This window comes from Vanellus vanellus (assembly GCF_965231255.1).
Source record: "Vanellus vanellus genome assembly, chromosome: 4".
NCBI lineage: Eukaryota > Metazoa > Chordata > Aves > Charadriiformes > Charadriidae > Vanellus > Vanellus vanellus.
In genome coordinates this window covers 55,526,094-55,544,394 of record NC_138909.1, presented here as the reverse complement: position 1 = coordinate 55,544,394, position 18,301 = coordinate 55,526,094, and the positions used below count along the sequence as shown (strand labels likewise).

General features: G+C 39.5%; 1 protein-coding gene across 1 annotated transcript in view; it reads right to left on the bottom strand.

The window, feature by feature from the left end:
- The window catches only part of ABLIM2 (actin binding LIM protein family member 2), a 117,620-nt gene that overhangs the window by 30,130 nt on the left and 69,189 nt on the right, over window positions 1–18,301 (bottom strand). The window contains exons 10-14 of the mRNA XM_082482280.1: window positions 15,561–15,707; window positions 9,510–9,630; window positions 7,693–7,791; window positions 2,075–2,176; window positions 787–840 (exon numbers count right to left, since the gene is read on the bottom strand). Coding sequence (XP_082338406.1) covers window positions 787–840; window positions 2,075–2,176; window positions 7,693–7,791; window positions 9,510–9,630; window positions 15,561–15,707 — 523 coding nt within the window. The remainder of the gene's footprint in view (window positions 1–786; window positions 841–2,074; window positions 2,177–7,692; window positions 7,792–9,509; window positions 9,631–15,560; window positions 15,708–18,301) is intronic.

The window sequence follows — 18,301 nt, the reverse complement described above, 5'->3', positions numbered from 1 at the left end:
AATGAATTCTATATTACTAAGCCTGTATCATAAACTAAGATAATTGTCAAACATCATTGAGAACACAGTAGGAACTGACACCAACATGGAAATTCCAATGACATTAATCAGTGAAAGACACAGCAAAAATAATAAAGAATAATGCAAATTTTATATTTCTATTTTTTGTATTTACTAGAGTCTTCAGTCAGATTCTCAGTGGTATAAAAGAAGTTTAGAAACTCAGACAGCAATTTCGTTGCTGGGTTTACCAAAGATTTTCCAATCATATCTTGCCAATGTTGTCAGCTACTGAAGTTGTTCCTCACTGCCACAGCATGATTACATTTGTTACTGATACTTTACATCTTGAAGAACTTGCAGATGAAAAGTAGATACTTCATATACACCATTTATCAATGAACATTTATTTCCCCAGCAATACGGAAGTCAGAACTATCTACAAAAACCCCAAGATATGGTCTGAAAAGAGAAGAGCAACCTCCTACATTTACATGTTTTATATCATTTCATAGATAAGAAAACTGCTTTGAAGTTACTATCAGCTCTGAATTACCAAGACAAATCAAAATATCATTATCCTGGTTTTAGAGAACTTACTGAACCCTTTGATATCATCTTATACAAAATGCTATTTAATTTTCACACTCCTTTTTTTCCTTTTCTATTTGAGATAGTGGGGACATAATGACATGCAAAGACTAGAGCAAACTCATTCATAAGTCAATGTGCATTTCTTTACAAAGACATGTAGAGAAAACTGCAACAGAGAAAAGCAGACTGTACCATGCTGTTTGTAGATAGGAGGTTTCCTATAGATGTTATCTTTTACGCCAGTGTCTGAGGAAAAGGAAAGAGAAAGGAAAGAATAAACGAGTAAGCAAGCAGTTCAGACGATGCTGCTCTTGTCCCCTCTCAACACCACTAAAAATGCAAACACTTCAGCAAAGACTACGCATTCATTCCGTGGTTTGTCATTCACTATTTATTAGAAGAGAATGAAGCCTTACCAACATCTTTATATATTTAAAACATTGGCTATACCTACCTATGCAGCATAATCCCCGTTAAGTCCCTCAAAATGCTTTAAGACACCTTGAACGACACCCATTTGCTGAAACGTAGATGGTTACATCTGCACTACCAAAGTATACTTCATAGACAACAAAGAGAAACTGGCTACACTTGTTACTACTTAAAATAAAATCCATATAGAGGTACAACAGACAACAACAGTCACACTTGAAAAGGGACGTTCTCCATTAATTATGAAGAAAGTGTACATGGTCAGATATAGATGCTTATACTGGAAATGCCCAATATTCTTATAGGAAATTCTATAGTTTGTCTATATTTTGAATTGTATAGTTATCCTGACCTTCCAGGAATATTTTGAAAGCCCCCAGAGACACAGTCGAGGGTTCCCATATCATGTTATACAGACAACTTAGCACTACAGACTGAGCAGATACAATTCCTAATTACAGTGTGTTTCCAGAAAAGTTAACCCCAGAAGCTAAACAGAAACAAACAAACTATTCCACTGAGGTGGAAGATGTGTTTATCAGTCAAAAAGCTAAACAGTGTGGACATAAGTTGTGCTTGCTGACTGAATGTGAACTTATAAACGGTATAGTACACATGCAAAGACACAACCACAGTGAGCCTCTTGGAGGTCTAAAGTCTTCCAGCTACTTAAAGTCTATGCTAAAATGCCTCTTTAATTTAGAGAGTAGATGGGTAAGTAAAAAAACAAAAACCCCTTCAGCCTTCCCTCCTGCACACAAATTCAACTGACCTATGCAGCCATGGCACTATAATTAATTATATCTTTGTAGACTTAATAACATTGGTCACCGTCTGCCTCCTCTAACGCATTTTTTTTTTTTATATACATAAGCACACAGCTCTCTAACTCCTTTATTTCTGAGACCAAATTTAACAGCTAAGTCAGACATTTTCTTTTCTTGCAGTTTGAAGTTCACAAATCAATGCAAAAAAAAAAAATTACATTCAGAAGAGAATAAACAGATGCCAGCAATTGAAGATCAAAAGCTAAGCAGTGAATGCCTACCTGGAATATGGAAATGCCTAGGAGCCTGCTGATAGACAGAGGGTGAAGATTTGCTGTCTGAGTACATGGATAAGCTTGGAGTGCTCCGACCACTTTCACTGCCTCCAAGGGGAAGAGCAAAGAAAGCAGATAAAAGAAAAAATGGAAAGCAAAGTAGAGTATTTCAAGCATAGAAGCTTGTTCAGAATGACTTGTTAATCCAACAGTTTTAAATATATGGTTTTTGTAAAACCCATTATTTTTCAGCACAATGTATTGGCTCAGTCTCCAAACATCTCATCAGTAACGACTATCTGATATATAACATCAGACTAAACTGCCCCACTTTTAAACTAAAGCTCCTCTTTTAACAACACTTGAACGAAGAAAATAAAAGGATAAGAACATCCACAATCTTGTAATGTGTTTTGCATAACCTTAACTGAATAATCTATCAACCAAGTTTTTGAAAAGCTTAATGCTATGGCTCATAGTCTGCCCCTGAAACCAGTAATGAAATCATTCAGTAGTGTTTAAATTATCTCAAAGCAGGACTAGGCCAAAAAACAGATGTTATGGTTAAGTCAAATATTCCTGCATACATCAGTGACAAAAACAGATGTTGAAATTTGGTTCTTAATTGCAAACTTTTCCCACAGGTATCATGCCACGGCATATTTATGCAAACAAGGTTGGATTATCAAGTCATGGATCTATAATGCCATAGTCACTTCACCAAATTTCAAGATATACATAGGACTGATCCGTGTTCATCTTCTCACTTGTTTAGTCAAATGCTCAGTAGGTGCCATTCATTGCCTCTTAGCTAATTTCCCCGAAGCACACTCTATGGCATTATAGTGCTGCTTGGCAAACAAAAAAGTAAAGCTCTACTTTTTTGGGACTTGTAAAATCCATATAATTTACAGCACTGTTAAGCAACTGGAAGCCAAACATGACATTTATTCTAACATAAAATGGTTGTTAATTCGCTGTTATTGTTTTAGTGTGGATAGAGCACAAATTTAATGGCTAGTAACGATGAAATTACAGCAAGTTTTTGGGGGTAAAGAAAGCGCAGCAGCTCAGAGCACTAGATCTGTAACGGAGTCCTGCCTTCAGGGAGAAGAAGTTTTATAACCGTAAAACTACTGGATTACCATTACCGTCTAGGCCATGCCCATGGAGGTGGTCTCTGCTGAACCCTTGCCTCTGTTAACAAGCAGTGGACGCGTGGTCATCGGTCTGTCAGCAAAGCCAGCCTTGACATGCACCACTGAAGTCAACTGGATAGTGGCACTGAGTTTGACGGGAGGAAAAGCAGGCCAGACGAGGTCAGAGGAGCGTGCTGTGTATCTCACGCTGAGTCACTAACTAACCCATTTTAAATTTTGTGGCTGTTATTTTCATAGTTGATGAAAAACTAAAACTCAAAAACTATTCTGCCATTACCACTGTGTACTCAATAACAGTGATTTCTCATTGAGAAAGAGCAGTTGAGAAAGTGAAATTACAACTGCACATGCTCGTAGACTATGGTAGTTCCAAACGGTAAGGGAAGGACTTTCGCGTGACTAAAAATCTGGTGCATCACCACCAGCTTGCAGTCAAGTTGTCCTCAGACAAGGAACCAGACCGTTATTCAATTTCTTGATCCCTGCTTTGGTCTTGGAAGGGAAGAAGCGGTGACAGGTTTTCACTGCACATTTGTTACTTCCCTCTTTCTTTGCTGCCTGCTGCCCAGATGCTTGGCAATCCCTACTAAAGTGGAAGAAAGAGGCCTCAATGTCACTCCAACTTTGAATGCAAAGAGCAGGGCTAGACATTCAAGTAAGGTCCAATAACCTTAGAAATCTTCATCCTAAAGTGACGTTGCTACGGGAATTTTTTAATTTAAAAAGAAAAGGAAAGTTGTCAAGTGATTTTCACAGTCTATCAATTTCTCATTTACTTAAAATTAGTGTATTATTAAAACCTCACATTCATGTATGACTTGCATGACTAATTACTTCATTGAGCAGTGACCCCAAAGTGCTGGCATTGTACACACAGAGAGATTCATTCTTTAGGGATAGGGCAGGGTCAGTGGGGAATCAGGAGGAAGCATTGATTAAGAGGAATAAACTGGTAAGAGGAAAGGATGCAAGCACAAGTACCAGGGGACAGCAAACCCGCAAACTGCTCAATGCAAGGATCACCTGGGTGGAGCAGTTTGCAAAGCCATCAACTCTAACTTGCTCGAAAGGGAAGAATGAAGGATGAAATGAGGGAAAAAGGTTCTTCTTGCAGCCCACTCGTACAAGCTGATGCCCATTGGAATTATATTTATAACTCTGCCATCGATTTGGACAAACACAGAAGAGCAGTTGTATTTCACATTTTGCATACAAAATAAGTATTTAATAACAAAGCAAACTGAAGACCCATGTAGAAAGTTCATGTGTAGGAACTCCAGACAGTCATTTAATCTAATTTTTAGAAAATCTCTAAAATGAGACTTTGCCAAGAATGTGTCTCTTTCAAGGTTTGCACGGTATACATTGAAGAACTTCAAATAAGGTCTCAGAGAAAATAAAACTACCCGAGAGATATTTTTCAATCTTCTGGTTTTGTCTTCTGCCACAAGGAGCTGCAGGCTGTGATCTGCTCTACTGGTCAGCACAGAGCGAAAAACCAGAATCATGAATCCCTTCCCTGGACTTTGTTTAACTTGGAAAGAATCTGGAAAGGTTTACTTTGAACTTGAGTGTCAACCACAAAAACTTCCTTGTGTCTTTTGGCTGCTGACAGGGTAGGCTGCTCTTTTAACCTTGTGTGCATGGCGCCAACTGACCAGAGCTCAGGCCGAGCTCCCTTTTCAAGGGATTGTCAGGAAAAGTATCATATTTTTTATACCTCCTTCCTAGTCAGCTTTTATCTTATCTGGGAAGATGGGAGATTTGATAACAAGTTACAGTAAAAGCTGTCTAAGTTCGGGACTGGACAACAAACACTGGCCTAACAAGGGGGATGACAGAGCCAACTCCCGAAACTGGATCCTTTAACATCTCTGCACATGGTGCATTAAGCTAGACAAAGTTTTTTGAAGTTTGATGACTAATTCTTTTCAAGCTTTCAAAGTCAAATTGAATGGGCTTTGGAAGCTGTGCTCCTGCACTAGAAAGGCAAGATGCTTTCCACCACATTTTAAGTAAGCATTTTTTCAGTAGGGCTCAGCACAGCTTGTACACTCACTGACTTCATCACCTCAAGAGGAAGAGTCACACCAAGCGTCAGTACTTGGAATATCACAGCCTGGGATTCGCAAGGGCACGAACCGTGAAGCCTTCCTGAAGCAAGGCTGCCACAGGATTTATTTCGAAGATGTTTTGAAGACAAAAATCCTTAAAAGAGCACAATGAAATCATTTGTCTGTAAGATAAAGAATGGCTCATCCCATTACACTTCACGGGAGCTAGACTACAGTATACTGGAAAAAGAATGGGAACTCAGCGATCATATTTTTTTGCTGGAAAAATGATGAACCATGTAATTCTCAGAGAGAATATGACGCAAACTCAGTGAAGTCAAAAGGAAGATCCTGCCTGTTTTCATTTCCCTGGGCTAGTAACATTTGTGTCTCCTGGAAGCTTGCAGAAATATTTTTTATGATGATTGTGGAGTGCTGTTTTTACAGAGATTACTTCTAGTATTATTAAGCAGTGTATTATTTTTGGATTTAACCAATTTTTTTTAAAAGAGCGTGATTTAACTTTTTTTTAAAACTGAAGTGGCAACATAAACGTCGGTCTGGATACAAAGCAACTATTTCTACAACCCTACTCTTCCCACACTAACCACTTTGAAGAGAAAAAAAAATAGCACATTGACGCCCTCAAAAGGCTTCTCAAGATAAGGAAAAAATCCGGTCTGCAACTCAAGAGAAAAGAATTCGGAGAACTTGAAGAGGATGGGGGGAAATCTTCTGACTCCTTTCGGACCGAGGCGTTAACTCAGTTGTAAACCCAGTGGAGAACCTATACAACCTCGGCAGGGCTCAGGATTACCTACACAGGGAAAGTACAAACAGGCTTGCCCGCCTCACAGGAGCGCTGCGAGGCACCGTAAGCTACTGCCTGCCAAACGTTTTACCTCCTCGATAAAAAGCTGCTGCGGAATTGCAAAACATTATAATTTTGATCCCGCTACTAATAATTGCTTGGGGGCAAGGAGGTGCCACTTGAGGATTTCCGCCTCCAAACAGCAGCACAAAGTAACTGCCGCCGCTCTGAGCAACAGCAGGCAGCGCTGAACAGGAACTCATTTTAACGGGAGTGCTGCTAAGCAACCCCGGGCGGGCTTTCGAATAAGAGCTTTCCACACAGTGAAATCGTGCACCGGCAGCACACTAAAGAGGTTTTTCTCACTCAGTACATCAGGTTGCATGATATCGTGCAAATTTAGAGGACGGATCAAAGAACTGTTCACGCAGTGCCTCAGGGAACATCAGGGCGTGTGCCGGCCTTCCAAGAAGCGTCTGGGATGGGGTGAGGGCTTTGTGGGTGTGGGAAAGAGTTTCGCAGTTAAGCTTTAAAATGGCAACGATCAGTTTAATCTCCTCAGCTTTTTCTTCCAAAATTTTCTCTCGGGGATCGCATTTGGGAGACTCGAGCCTGATTCTGTTCCTGCTTATATCAGTGAAATTCAGCTGACTTTGGACAGAACTGCTTCTGGATGAAGATGCAGGAGTTATTTTTCTAAAGGTGATGAGCCCCTGCTATTCATTTGAGTTTGCAAGTGTGGTTCCTGCAGAGGGTCACTTCCTTTTCTGTAATGGTTATGAAGGCAAGAAGAACAGTTTTGCTTTATTAAATCAAACAGTACACGAGAGTGAAGGAACAGGCACTGAAAATGTTTGTCATTCATCATTCATGTCTCCTCCCCACTTTTATTGTTACTAGAGAGGACAGACTCAGGGGAAGACACACGTGGTAGCTGAATGTCTTCTCTTTGACATTTAACTCACTAGCTAAAAAAAATAGCCTTTGCCTCAAAAATTCTTGGCATTTCTTGTTACTGTCTCACATCTGCAGCATGGAGGTCATTAAAAGTTAATATTCACTGAAAAAAAAAATTCAATGGCAAGGAGACTAGACTCAGTTACTCTGTTTTATAACCTTATTTACTAATCAGTGCAGGTATATTGATTTAACCAGCTTATCTGGCATAATTTTTGGTAATGCTACAAATAATATGAAAAATCCCTAAATGTAGTTTAGAAGGTTAGATAACTGATCATCCAATGTTGGATCCAACATGTAAGCTTATTATATTTGTTTAGCATCACCAAAATAGGGTAAACACTATATTTTAGAACAAACAGACTTTTAAATTATTTCCCTCCCTCATTTCCATTAGAAAATCCAGTTCTTTCCCTCCACCCCTTTGAAAAACACTTAACACTCACTGAAGAAAAGCAAAAATAAAACAACCCATACCCACTCAGTTCTTCAATCTTACACAGTACATCAAGAAAGCACTTGCACAAAATTAAGACAAATTTTATCCAAGTGGAAGCCATGCTTGCACAGACATAAAAGTGAAACACATCTGAATGAGTCTACAGTATCACACCACAGTTTTGCATTCCTGGACCTTACCTTTGAAGAAAGGGATGTAATGATGTCTGAATGTAGATGTAGGGCTTGGGTGTTGGGGCAGGGAGATGCAGCTACTGGTACCAAGACTCTGAGTACCAGCTGGGGGCAACAGAGAGTAAGTGAAAATAAACTATTTAGTTCACTTACTGAAAGCCACAAATTACATTGCCATCCTTTTTTTTTTTTTTTCAGGAACATTTTCCTCCTGATGCTTAGAAAATATAGTTTATATCTGAGACTTGTGGTTATTGCTAAAAACATCATAGTGGCCATACTATGCGGTTGGCCAAGAGGCACGGGCTTTCTGCAGACAGAAAGAGTATCATATAAAATGATGATAATGTAATGCATCAGAAAATATTCCAGAAAAGGCACCACAAAAACCACAGCGGCACTCAGGGGAAAATCTGCATATTCAAAAGCTGCAAGAGGGAATGATATATGCTCATAATGGATCTAATGAAATGAAACGGGGAGAGCCTTGTCTCTGCTGAGAACTGTGCTGAGAGTGGGTCCAGTTCTCACTGCTGTCGGTGCACACTGGTAGGATTTAGTCCACACAACGTACCAGGGCACTCAAGAACATGACTAATTTAAGCTTTGAAGAAACATCCTGCAGTTATTTGAGCTCTGAAAGTTAGACATGTGATTGAATACTTTGAAAAATGTTCTCGTCGTCATCTTTGTTTACTTTGTTGTAATAAAGTCCTGATAACACATTTCGGAGGACTAACAGCAATTATTAAAAGTGGCAATTATGATAACTATCTCCTAAATTTTCAATGAAGCTGTAAAACATTAGAATTAATTTGGAATTTCTTTCAACTCTCCTCCTTGCTGTAACAGTATGCAGCTGCCAGACCTTCAGCAGAAACTAATCTTTCCTCTTTTTAATAGATCTTTGATACTCCACCTCATTTCCACTTCATCAAAGACTTTACGTAGTACAAATACTCAATTCCTATTAAAAATATTTGTGTTACCCATAAAGTTTTCATTTCCACTGGAAAGATTAAGAATTCCTAATTTTCCAAACTAGTTTATAATTATAATGTATCCCCAATGAAATGAAACGACACCAAGAGGATAATACAAATGCTACATGTTTTCCACCCAAACGATGGAGTGGAGAAAAATTAGCATGAGTTTTGAACAATTTAGTTGATTATTTCTAAGGATAACACTCTGTACTACGCCCAAATACAAATGGGCCTTTGTATGGGGCCCCCATGCAAAGATTAAAGGGGTCATCCCTGCTCTCTGTGCCACAAGAACACCAACCCAGCTGCCACTGCAGCCCAAAGCTGCAATAAACATTGCTGTAAGCTTGTCAACTAAAGCAACTGGGTCTTCAAAATCCAGCCATTAGAACCACTAGTCAATCCTCCAGCTCTCGCACTGTGGAGAGGAGACACGGACCATAACCCTGCAGCACAAGAAGGGGTATGAAGCCACTCAGTCACCTTCTTGGCTTTGTGGGCATTCACTGCTACCGTGCTGCACCGTGAAAGAGCTGTGGATTGAACGTGTAGCTTCAGGCACGATGGGACCAGGATCAAGTCCTTTAAACTGTTCTACCTTCTGTATATAGGTACAGCAAATCAATCTTTCTAGACGCCTGTTTTCGTTTTCTTTGACGCTCATTCCTGAAGCACTTGTTTCCCTTCTCCCCACGGGACTCTGTTCACAGTAAATAAATCACTGCAATGAACTGTTACTCCACCTGAAACCCCTGCCTACCGGACTCTACCCTGCTTACAACATAAGACAAAGTAGTGGAAAAACCTAGAGAATAAATAAGGCTGCTTTTCAATTACCTGGTCTGCTGTAATGTTGAGGAGAATGGGACGTTGGAGTGTAGCGACCATAGCCCAGCGAGCCAGCAGAGCTAGGACTTGACGTCCTGTACTGCTTGAAAGATCTGTCATCTTGGTCACCCTAAGAGGAAGAGAGGAAATATATGTCATTAGGGAAGAGAAATCACTTCTGAAACAAGCAGAATATGCCATTTTGCACACTTCTGTGCCATGTAGGTGGGCATCGTTGCTGTCGTAACGCTCCATGCAATCCCAATGAAATGAGGCGGCTTTGAGCCGTAAGCACCTCCACCACAATGTGACCAAAGGAGCTCTGCCAAGTATCAGAGAACGGTCATGTTTCCAGGGAAGTCGGCACATACATGAATTTAAAATGACAATAAAATTGGAAAAGAATATAACACTGTAGAAGTGTTTTTTCAGGACAGTATAATACCCTGAACATCCATGGGTGGGTGAACGATGAGATCAGATTAGCACAATAGTACTATGGTCACTTTGTACCCGTATGAATGGATGCATAATGGTTACAGGCAAGAGAAAAACCAGTATTTTTGACTTCATTACATCACAGAAACAACTATATCAGCTGTACAAATTGCCCAGCGTACCATATAAAACATGGTCGTTACTAGCTGACATAAACATTCATAAATAGCATTAGCGTGAATGCCGCAGCATTGTGCAGAGCAAGTCATACAACCCTTTTCCCACTAAAACCTTTGCTTCAACTACTTAAAACTATAACACTCTCTATAGCTAGTTCAATTACAATTGCAATTTGTGTGTAGTGTCTTCTTAACAGTAAAAGCATTACTAAGGGAATTAGATCTGGAAATGACTTTTTGTAAACTAGCTATAAAAGCAAATTCAAATTTCTTGTTTCTTTTAAGACAAACAAGAATTGGCTCGAGTTAACTTCAATTAGAACAAATCAAGGTAACCTGCAGATACTCCCTTATGGAAAGTCATACTACAAAAAATGGTTCCCCTCTCCTATTCCAGTAGGAGTGAGTGAAAATATGCTATACTGTAACAGGTGTTAGTCACTTGTCATGAATCCTGGGCCATCATCTAAACACACAGGAGATCCTACTTATCCCCATCATCATCTCCCAGATTCCTATCAGGACAACTTAATTATATCCATCCATTCATCTTTAGATGAGTGCAGTTTCCCATTTGGCTTCCCTGGAATTATCCTTGACTCTACGGAGATGTACAATGTTCTCCCATCTGGCTCAAGTGTGCTCCATCCTTTCCACCTCACCCCAGGCTGCATTTTAAAAAATGGAAAATCAGTTTTGTATAGTGGTAAGTAGCATTACTGCTTTAATATCCATTTCAGAAGAAATTATACAAAAAAGGGAGAGCAACTAATGCCTTCCCAAGCATGCAGCGTTCTGTAGGCATTCTGCCACCAACCAACCCAGTTTGAGATGTTTCCCTCCTGAAGTAGCTATGCTATTTAATACCCATTTTTAACCCTTGCAAAGAGAGGTAAAAGCAGTATAGCAATGTCTAGAAAGTCCTGCAATAATATTTAAATACCATACGATGTTAACTAATGGCCTATGATGTGTCCAATTGTACGACACAGTGGAATTTTCCTCTAATAAAAATCCCTGCAACAAAAGTGGTCCCAAGTTTGCAGATGATGATGCCTGAGCACCTGATCATAGACTTTCGAGAAAGACAGCAAGCATGGCAAAGCCAGATAATCTGGAGAACTGACATAACACAAAACACGGCAGCACCAACCAGTATCACTTCTGGAATCTAATAGTATGACTGTTTGCTAACTGGTAGCTAATTTAAAGGGAATTATTATAATCATCTGAAACACCAAGATTTCACATTGATTATTTCACACCTTACCTTTTGAGTACTTTGTGTCTCTGTAAGGAACAGTCAATCAAGTTCTTGAAATCCAATATTAAATAAAGCACATTTTAATTTTTAAACTGTCAATTAAATTACATTTCTATTGGTTAACTTCTCCGTTTAACCAATGCTCATAGTGACAGTTTGTGATTTACAATCCTCAATGAAAATTTGCAATTCCCCGCTACTACCAAAATTTTATAATACAGTTCTCTCAACATAAAATGGGATAATGGAGAAATTAGCCAGGCCTGTGATATGTAATTGAGTAATTTTATCTGGCAAGCTGTGTGAAATGCTTTCACTGCTTCCAAGGTGATGTTTCTTGAAACAATGACTGGCTTTGATCATTAACGCACATCAAAATACACAGAAGTGTACCTAGAAGTTCAGGTATGTGCAAATGATTTAACAGTATGTGTGCACAAATAGTATGAGTAGTTTAACTATTTGTGAAATAAAAAAAATAAAAAGAAAAAAAAGAGAAAGCTATGTCAAGCATTAATTTAAGTCAACTCATGCTGGCAGCTTTAAATGTAAACATAAATCATACTTCCCAATGTAATTTATTTAATAGAGCTTGAAGAAGTGACCACAATACGACCTTTATTTTGGAAAGCGGAAACATGGATGACAGTGGAGATAGATGCATACAGATGACAATCCAGAAGCAGAGCGCGTATTCAACACCAGTAACACTGTGAAAAACAGAAATTACAAAACCCCATGCGCTGTAGAGGCAGGAGGCAAACCCCGCATTTCAGACACTGCTGGTTATCAATATGACCAGGTTTATGCATCACAAAATGGGTCAGAACAGGAGTACAAAGGCATTGGGGATTACCTCAGTAGGTGTTGGAGAGAGCAACTGAGGTGACTGTAAACAGCAACACACAACAAATTAGTGATACAAATTCATGCATGATGTTACTTGTGAGAACTACTCTAAAAATATCAATATCCATGTATAACGCGATACAGTTATGAAAAACACCTGTCAATTGAGTTAGGGCAATTTTTCTTTTTATTTGTTTTTAAAGTAGTATGTAAGGAATAAGATATAAATAATTTCATATAAAGCTTTTGTTGATTTCTTTACTACAAAATCCTGGAGTCTGGTGAGGCCAGTAATGTACCACAGAGAGTGCTGCCAGTAGAGAAACTCTCATTTAAAGCAACTGCCTGAGACGAGACACAAGCCCTAATTAGGGGCAAAACCCCAATCTGCATTGAAGCAGTTCCAAAATCTGGACTAGAACTTCGCTGCTCAGAGGTGGCTGTAATTTGAAAATTTCCTGTTCATTCATTTTCCTTTCAAATCTAAAGGCTAAACCTGGTTAGTTGAGCAGAAATCCCCTGAAAATATTGCAGGTGCAGGTGTAGCCAGGATGCTGAAATTTGGAAGACAGGATATAAATATGAACAAACTGGGGGACAAGAGGCTGGAGAGCAGCCCTGCGGAAAGAGATCTGGGGGGGTGGGTTGATGTCAAGTTGAATATGAGTCAACAGTGTGCTCTGGCAGCCCAAAGGGCGAGCCGTGTCCTGGGGTGCATCAAGCACAGCATAGCCAGCTGGTCGAGGGAGGTGATTGTCCCAGTCTACGCTGGTGCAGCCCCACCTTGAGTACTGCGTGCAGCTTTGGGCACCTCAACATAAGGACATCAAACTATTACAGTGTGTCCAGAGGAGGGCGACCAAGATGCCGAAAGGCCTCAAGGGCAAGAGTTACTAGGAGCAACTAAGGTCGCTTGGTTTGTTCAGCTTGGAGAAGGCTCAAGGGCACCCTCATCACAGCCTACAACTTCCTCAAGGTGGGCAGCAGAGGGGGAGGTGCTGATCTCCTCTCTCTGGTGACCAGTGATAGGACACAAGGAAATGGAATGAAGCTGCATCAGTGGAAGTTCAGATTGGACATTAGGAAAAGGTTCTTTACCAAGAGGGTGGTTGGTCCCTGGTATGGGCTCCCCAGGGAAGTGGTCATGGTACCAAGCCTGTCAGACTTCAAGAAGCACCTGGACAACGCTCTTAGTTATATGGTTTAGTTTTAGGTAGTCCTGTGAGCAGGGACTCAATGATCCTTATAGGTCCCTTCTAACTATTCTATGATTTTTTTTTTCCCCTGGCAATGTCAAGGATATCAATATCTGGAGCATCATGAAAATGTGCACATTGGATTGCAAGCACAGCCCAACATCCCCTCCTGCTTTAGGTACCTAGAATAAGATGACTGGACCCCACTTTTTTATTTTTTAAGATATCGCTGAGGTCTTGCTGACACAAATGTCTACATCAGCACAGACTTATCTAAGACAGTATTAAACTGGTGGTACAAACACTGTAGGTGCCTCCTACAACCCGATGGGAAAAGGCTCCCATTCACGATGTGGTCCCTTTTATCTTCTGTTAAGTTATATGTTTACTGAAATGGGCGATGACTCCAGTTGTGCCAATAAATCCCTCCTGTTTTGGTCTTACCACTAAGCTACCCACTAGCTAAGCAGGTGACAGGCAGTCCTCTTTGCTGTGGTTTTATATCTTCGGTTGGTTGGTTGGTTTTTTTAGAGCTCAGTTCCAACTACCTTCTATCCCACTCCTGAAAGCGTGATGCTGAGGTCCCACAGTTCACAACTGCTGGGTCCCAGCGAAGGCTGCGCTGCCACCAAAATGGGCAGTTTCACCGCACTATTGGGTGGTTGTCCGGCCTGTGGGATGTCCAGCTTTTGAGTGATGGCATGGAGTTGGATCATGCCAGGGGTTCAGAAGAAACCTAAGCCCTACCACAGTCACATGGATACTTGGTCTGGCAAACGAGAGGAGCAGAAGCAAGCGGCCAAGGAGATGCTGAGGGCAGGCAGGGGGAAATTCTCTCCAGCAGCAGCACAGATTTATGCTGGGTGTGATGGTTTTCTAACCACCGCCTTGGAGTGGGTGCAATGACTGAATCCTCACAGGAGCTAAGCAGAAGTTTGTTTGGTCTATGCACCTCTGCCAAGGCTAGCTGAAAACAGGCAGTTGAGGAGGGCCACAAACATTATCAGCACCCACAAATTTTGACATAGAAAGGAAATGTTTATACTCAATAGGTTCCAGGCTAGCAAGCAGTTTTCGGTTTTTTGAATTCAGACACCTAAACACCATGTAAACCCTTTACCAGATACCATCTTAATTCTTTTAGCATGCAATACAACAGAGCTACTGTAGTTCAGCATTGTACCGAGAGGGTTTGGAAGACAGTCTGCAAGATCTAACATACATGCTGCACTTTACCTGACAGTAGTACTGAGACTTTAGTAGCAAATTAAGTGTAAAAGGTGTAAATGAGAGCAGGACTAGGGCTGTATAAACAGTATGGCTATCGTTTATAGTATTTATTTCTGCCTATTCACTTACGCCTATAGAGAACAATGTGGACTTCCAGTCTAGACTATATATATTGATAGTATACCTAGTATTAATACGAGGTTTGGTTTGTAAATAAATATCTAAAATTACAAAAGAAATCAGAAATTCAAACAAAAGGTAGATATGATTAGGGAAGAAAAGCTAACTTGCATGACAGGAGTTATATACAAATATGCTTCATAAAAAAAACAGAATTAGTATTAGTAAGAATATGTTATATTAGATTTCATTAGCACAAACTGCATAATATTAGCTCTGCATATGAACAGGTTGAAATGGATGCGTGACATGAGGATGAACTTTAGTAAGGGACGGTTGAAAGAAATCTGTGCATAGGAAAGTGATACCATTGTTGTGTTACCAAAATAACATGGTACACTAAAAAAAAAAAAAAAAAAAAGACAGACATTTGGCTTCGCTTCTGATTTTTGCATTATAATTAGCAATGGCTCCTGTTTCCTACCACATGCATGTAGAACTCTTCTCATAGAAAAACATATTTTAATTACATGTCATCTGTTTTTAAAACGATCACAGAAAGCAATTCTTTAATTTCCACAAACTAAAAAAGTGAAATGAACATCTTGTTTTTTGGAAGGCCTTGTGAATGAATGAATGAATGACATGATTCAATTAACTGAAGTTATAAAAGTTAGTTGTTTTTTTTGTAATTATGCACATATTTAACAGTGTTCAGCAACAGGTTTAATGATGCACGTAAAATCTTAAATTCATAGTAAAAAAAATACCCATGTTTCAGTACCTCCCCGTAACTATGCCTGTCATCTGAAGAGTAACTGATATATGGAGAATAGGAGATCATATCTGGGCGGTCAATGTTATAGATGGCTTTATTTTTAGGAAGAGCAGCCAAATCCCTGTAGTCAAGAATTTCATCTCCAAGCTTTGCCTAAGAAAAGGAGGAAAGAAAGCAGTGAGAATAAGAAAGAATACGATCAGGATGCAAACAGAAAAGGACAGGTAAGCATAGGTAGAAAAGTCATCATCCTAATAATAAACCACTTTTTCTGTTTGTGTGCATTTAAATCTTTTATATTTACTACACAATGCTAAATAGTACTGCTGTTTTCTTTTATACACTGGTGTTTTCTACTTTTCTTTGTCACTCACATTTGGCAAAAGGAGCAGCATGGCATCATTCCAGTTCCCCTGGTTATATCCTGCTTACTGCTGGCTGCACAAAGAGACATGGGGGACACATACTGTAGTCTCTTTCAGGCAAAATGCCCTTCATTTTAAAGCGCATTCGGTGTGCAGGGTTCCCCTACCATAAGCAGTAACGAATAATCAAATATGTATTTCCAACAGAAACTCTCCAGATGCTGGAAAACATTAGTCAGGTCTTTAATTTTTGCCATTCAGTTGTGTCCCACAGCTTCACCTCCTTTCCTGACTGCGTCTAAGTAGCCCTTAATTATGGGTCACAAATCCAGCAGATGATGGATTGGCACCATGGTGGATTAGTTGGAAGATCACAGATGCCACTTAAGAAAAGTTCAAATCCTTTCATGAGACTCACACAGCCAACAGAGAGAAAGGGCTGTGCCACTCCCCATTCTCCTCTTACTACGCTTATTCCAAAAGTATAATTACCAAATGCCACATTTGCACAGATTATCCTTAGGATAATGGTAATGTGCACCAAAACTGTATCCAGCACGTACTGTCTTGTAAATATGACAACTTGGCCACATTGAGTGTGAAAAGACGGGCAGCGTAATTGTCTCATTCCCAGGTCAGGCTTTGCAGACTGATAAGCTCTTTGTTGGCAACAAAATGATGAGTGAATCTCACTATTCTCTGAAAATCTCAGTATGATCAGCTATAAAACTATAACAATGTTTTCCACGTGCAAAAATCTGAAAATATCCAGGATTTATGTGTACAGTGATTATATTTTTTTCTTTGCATGAGCTAGGAAAAGTTCAATAGATTTTCCAGGGAAGTTTTCTATTAGGTTAATCATACAGGAGAAATTTAGTGTGACAACTTTCATTTATCCCTTTTCTAAAACAATGTAAGAATTTGTGCAAGCATAAGCAACGCAGAAAGGAGAAAGATTACTCTTAACTAAGAAAGTGGAACAAAGCCACCATAAGCATCACATATTCTCATCCTCAAAACTACTGAAAAAAATGCATTTTAATCAAATATGCGATTCTTCAGTGATCTACAGATCTCACCTTTCTTGCAGCTACTTTAAGAAGCTAAAGAGCAATGAAATAGCCCCTTAATGAAAATAAATCCCTCCCTACTGAGAAGCCAGTGACAAGCTCTGATTCAGGGACAGATCAGGCAAAGATAAGGAGTCTGTCCATCAGGTCTGTTTCAGGAAGACTTTGGGAAGCATTGTACCTACAAGGAAGGCCAAGGGGGCTGTGAAAATTTCTTTTTTAAGGTATCCAGAGTTGTGGAGATTATTCTAGTGAACCCAAAGAAGGTTTGAATTGGGAATATTTAAATGTGAATTATGGTAATTTTAGTGCCTATCTCTCCATGTAGAAGTGCAACTTGAGATCCTCTCCTTAGAACTGTCGAGAGTAAAACTAGTTACGTAACTCCTTTCATTTTAAATATCAAAATGTAGGCAATCTTGGATGAAAAAACAACTTAGAGATACAGTTGCTTTCTACACACTCAATTCCACAAACATTCAGCCTACATCGTTTTTTATTTTATTTGTTTCACCTACTTTCAAATACGTGAGTGGAATTCAAATGTGCTAGGGAAGGTTTAAATTACAGCTAAGAGGCTTTAACCCATTTCTTCAGTAATCTCGTATTTTGGATTCTGTTAAAACCATGCTCTAAGTTTAGAATATCTATTTCATTTGGAATATGTAATTTTACAATTGTATAATTGCAAATATGATCTCGTATAAAAATAGAACGTAATTTCTGTTCTTAGTATGACAACACAGCTATGGAACCTAACCTTCCAGATAGATACATCTTTGCAAGAAGCTCCTAATTCTCTCTTCATAAAATCTAGCCAAGTATAAAGAAGGACTTTTATTTAAGCCCTATTTAATGGTGCAATCTAGAAATTAACTGGGTTTTAATTGATGCTTAAGGACTCTGAGGGGATGTCTGCACTGGGGTAAATTTCAGTCTAGATAGAATCCAGCCATCGCTAAAGTTAATGAAAAGATGCCCATTAACTTCAAAGGGCTTTGGCCTATGCTCTCACTCAGTGCAAGCAGACATCAAATTCTGGGATCAACAGAAGAAGAAAAAGAAGTACGGCTTTAGTAAACAGCCTGTATGAATCACATTTCTTCATCTTTCCCTAGCTGACTACTCAACCGTGACCCAGGAACTTGTCTCCCATGAGATGGTGCTTTGTTCAGAACGATTGCGTTGCTCTGACTTGATGCCTTCGAAAGAACGAGCACCACAGATTCGCGGTTCCTAAGCTTTAACAGTTTTCTCTGAATTCTCTTTTGTCCAACACGATACTTCACAGAGCTCACCAGTTGTTAAG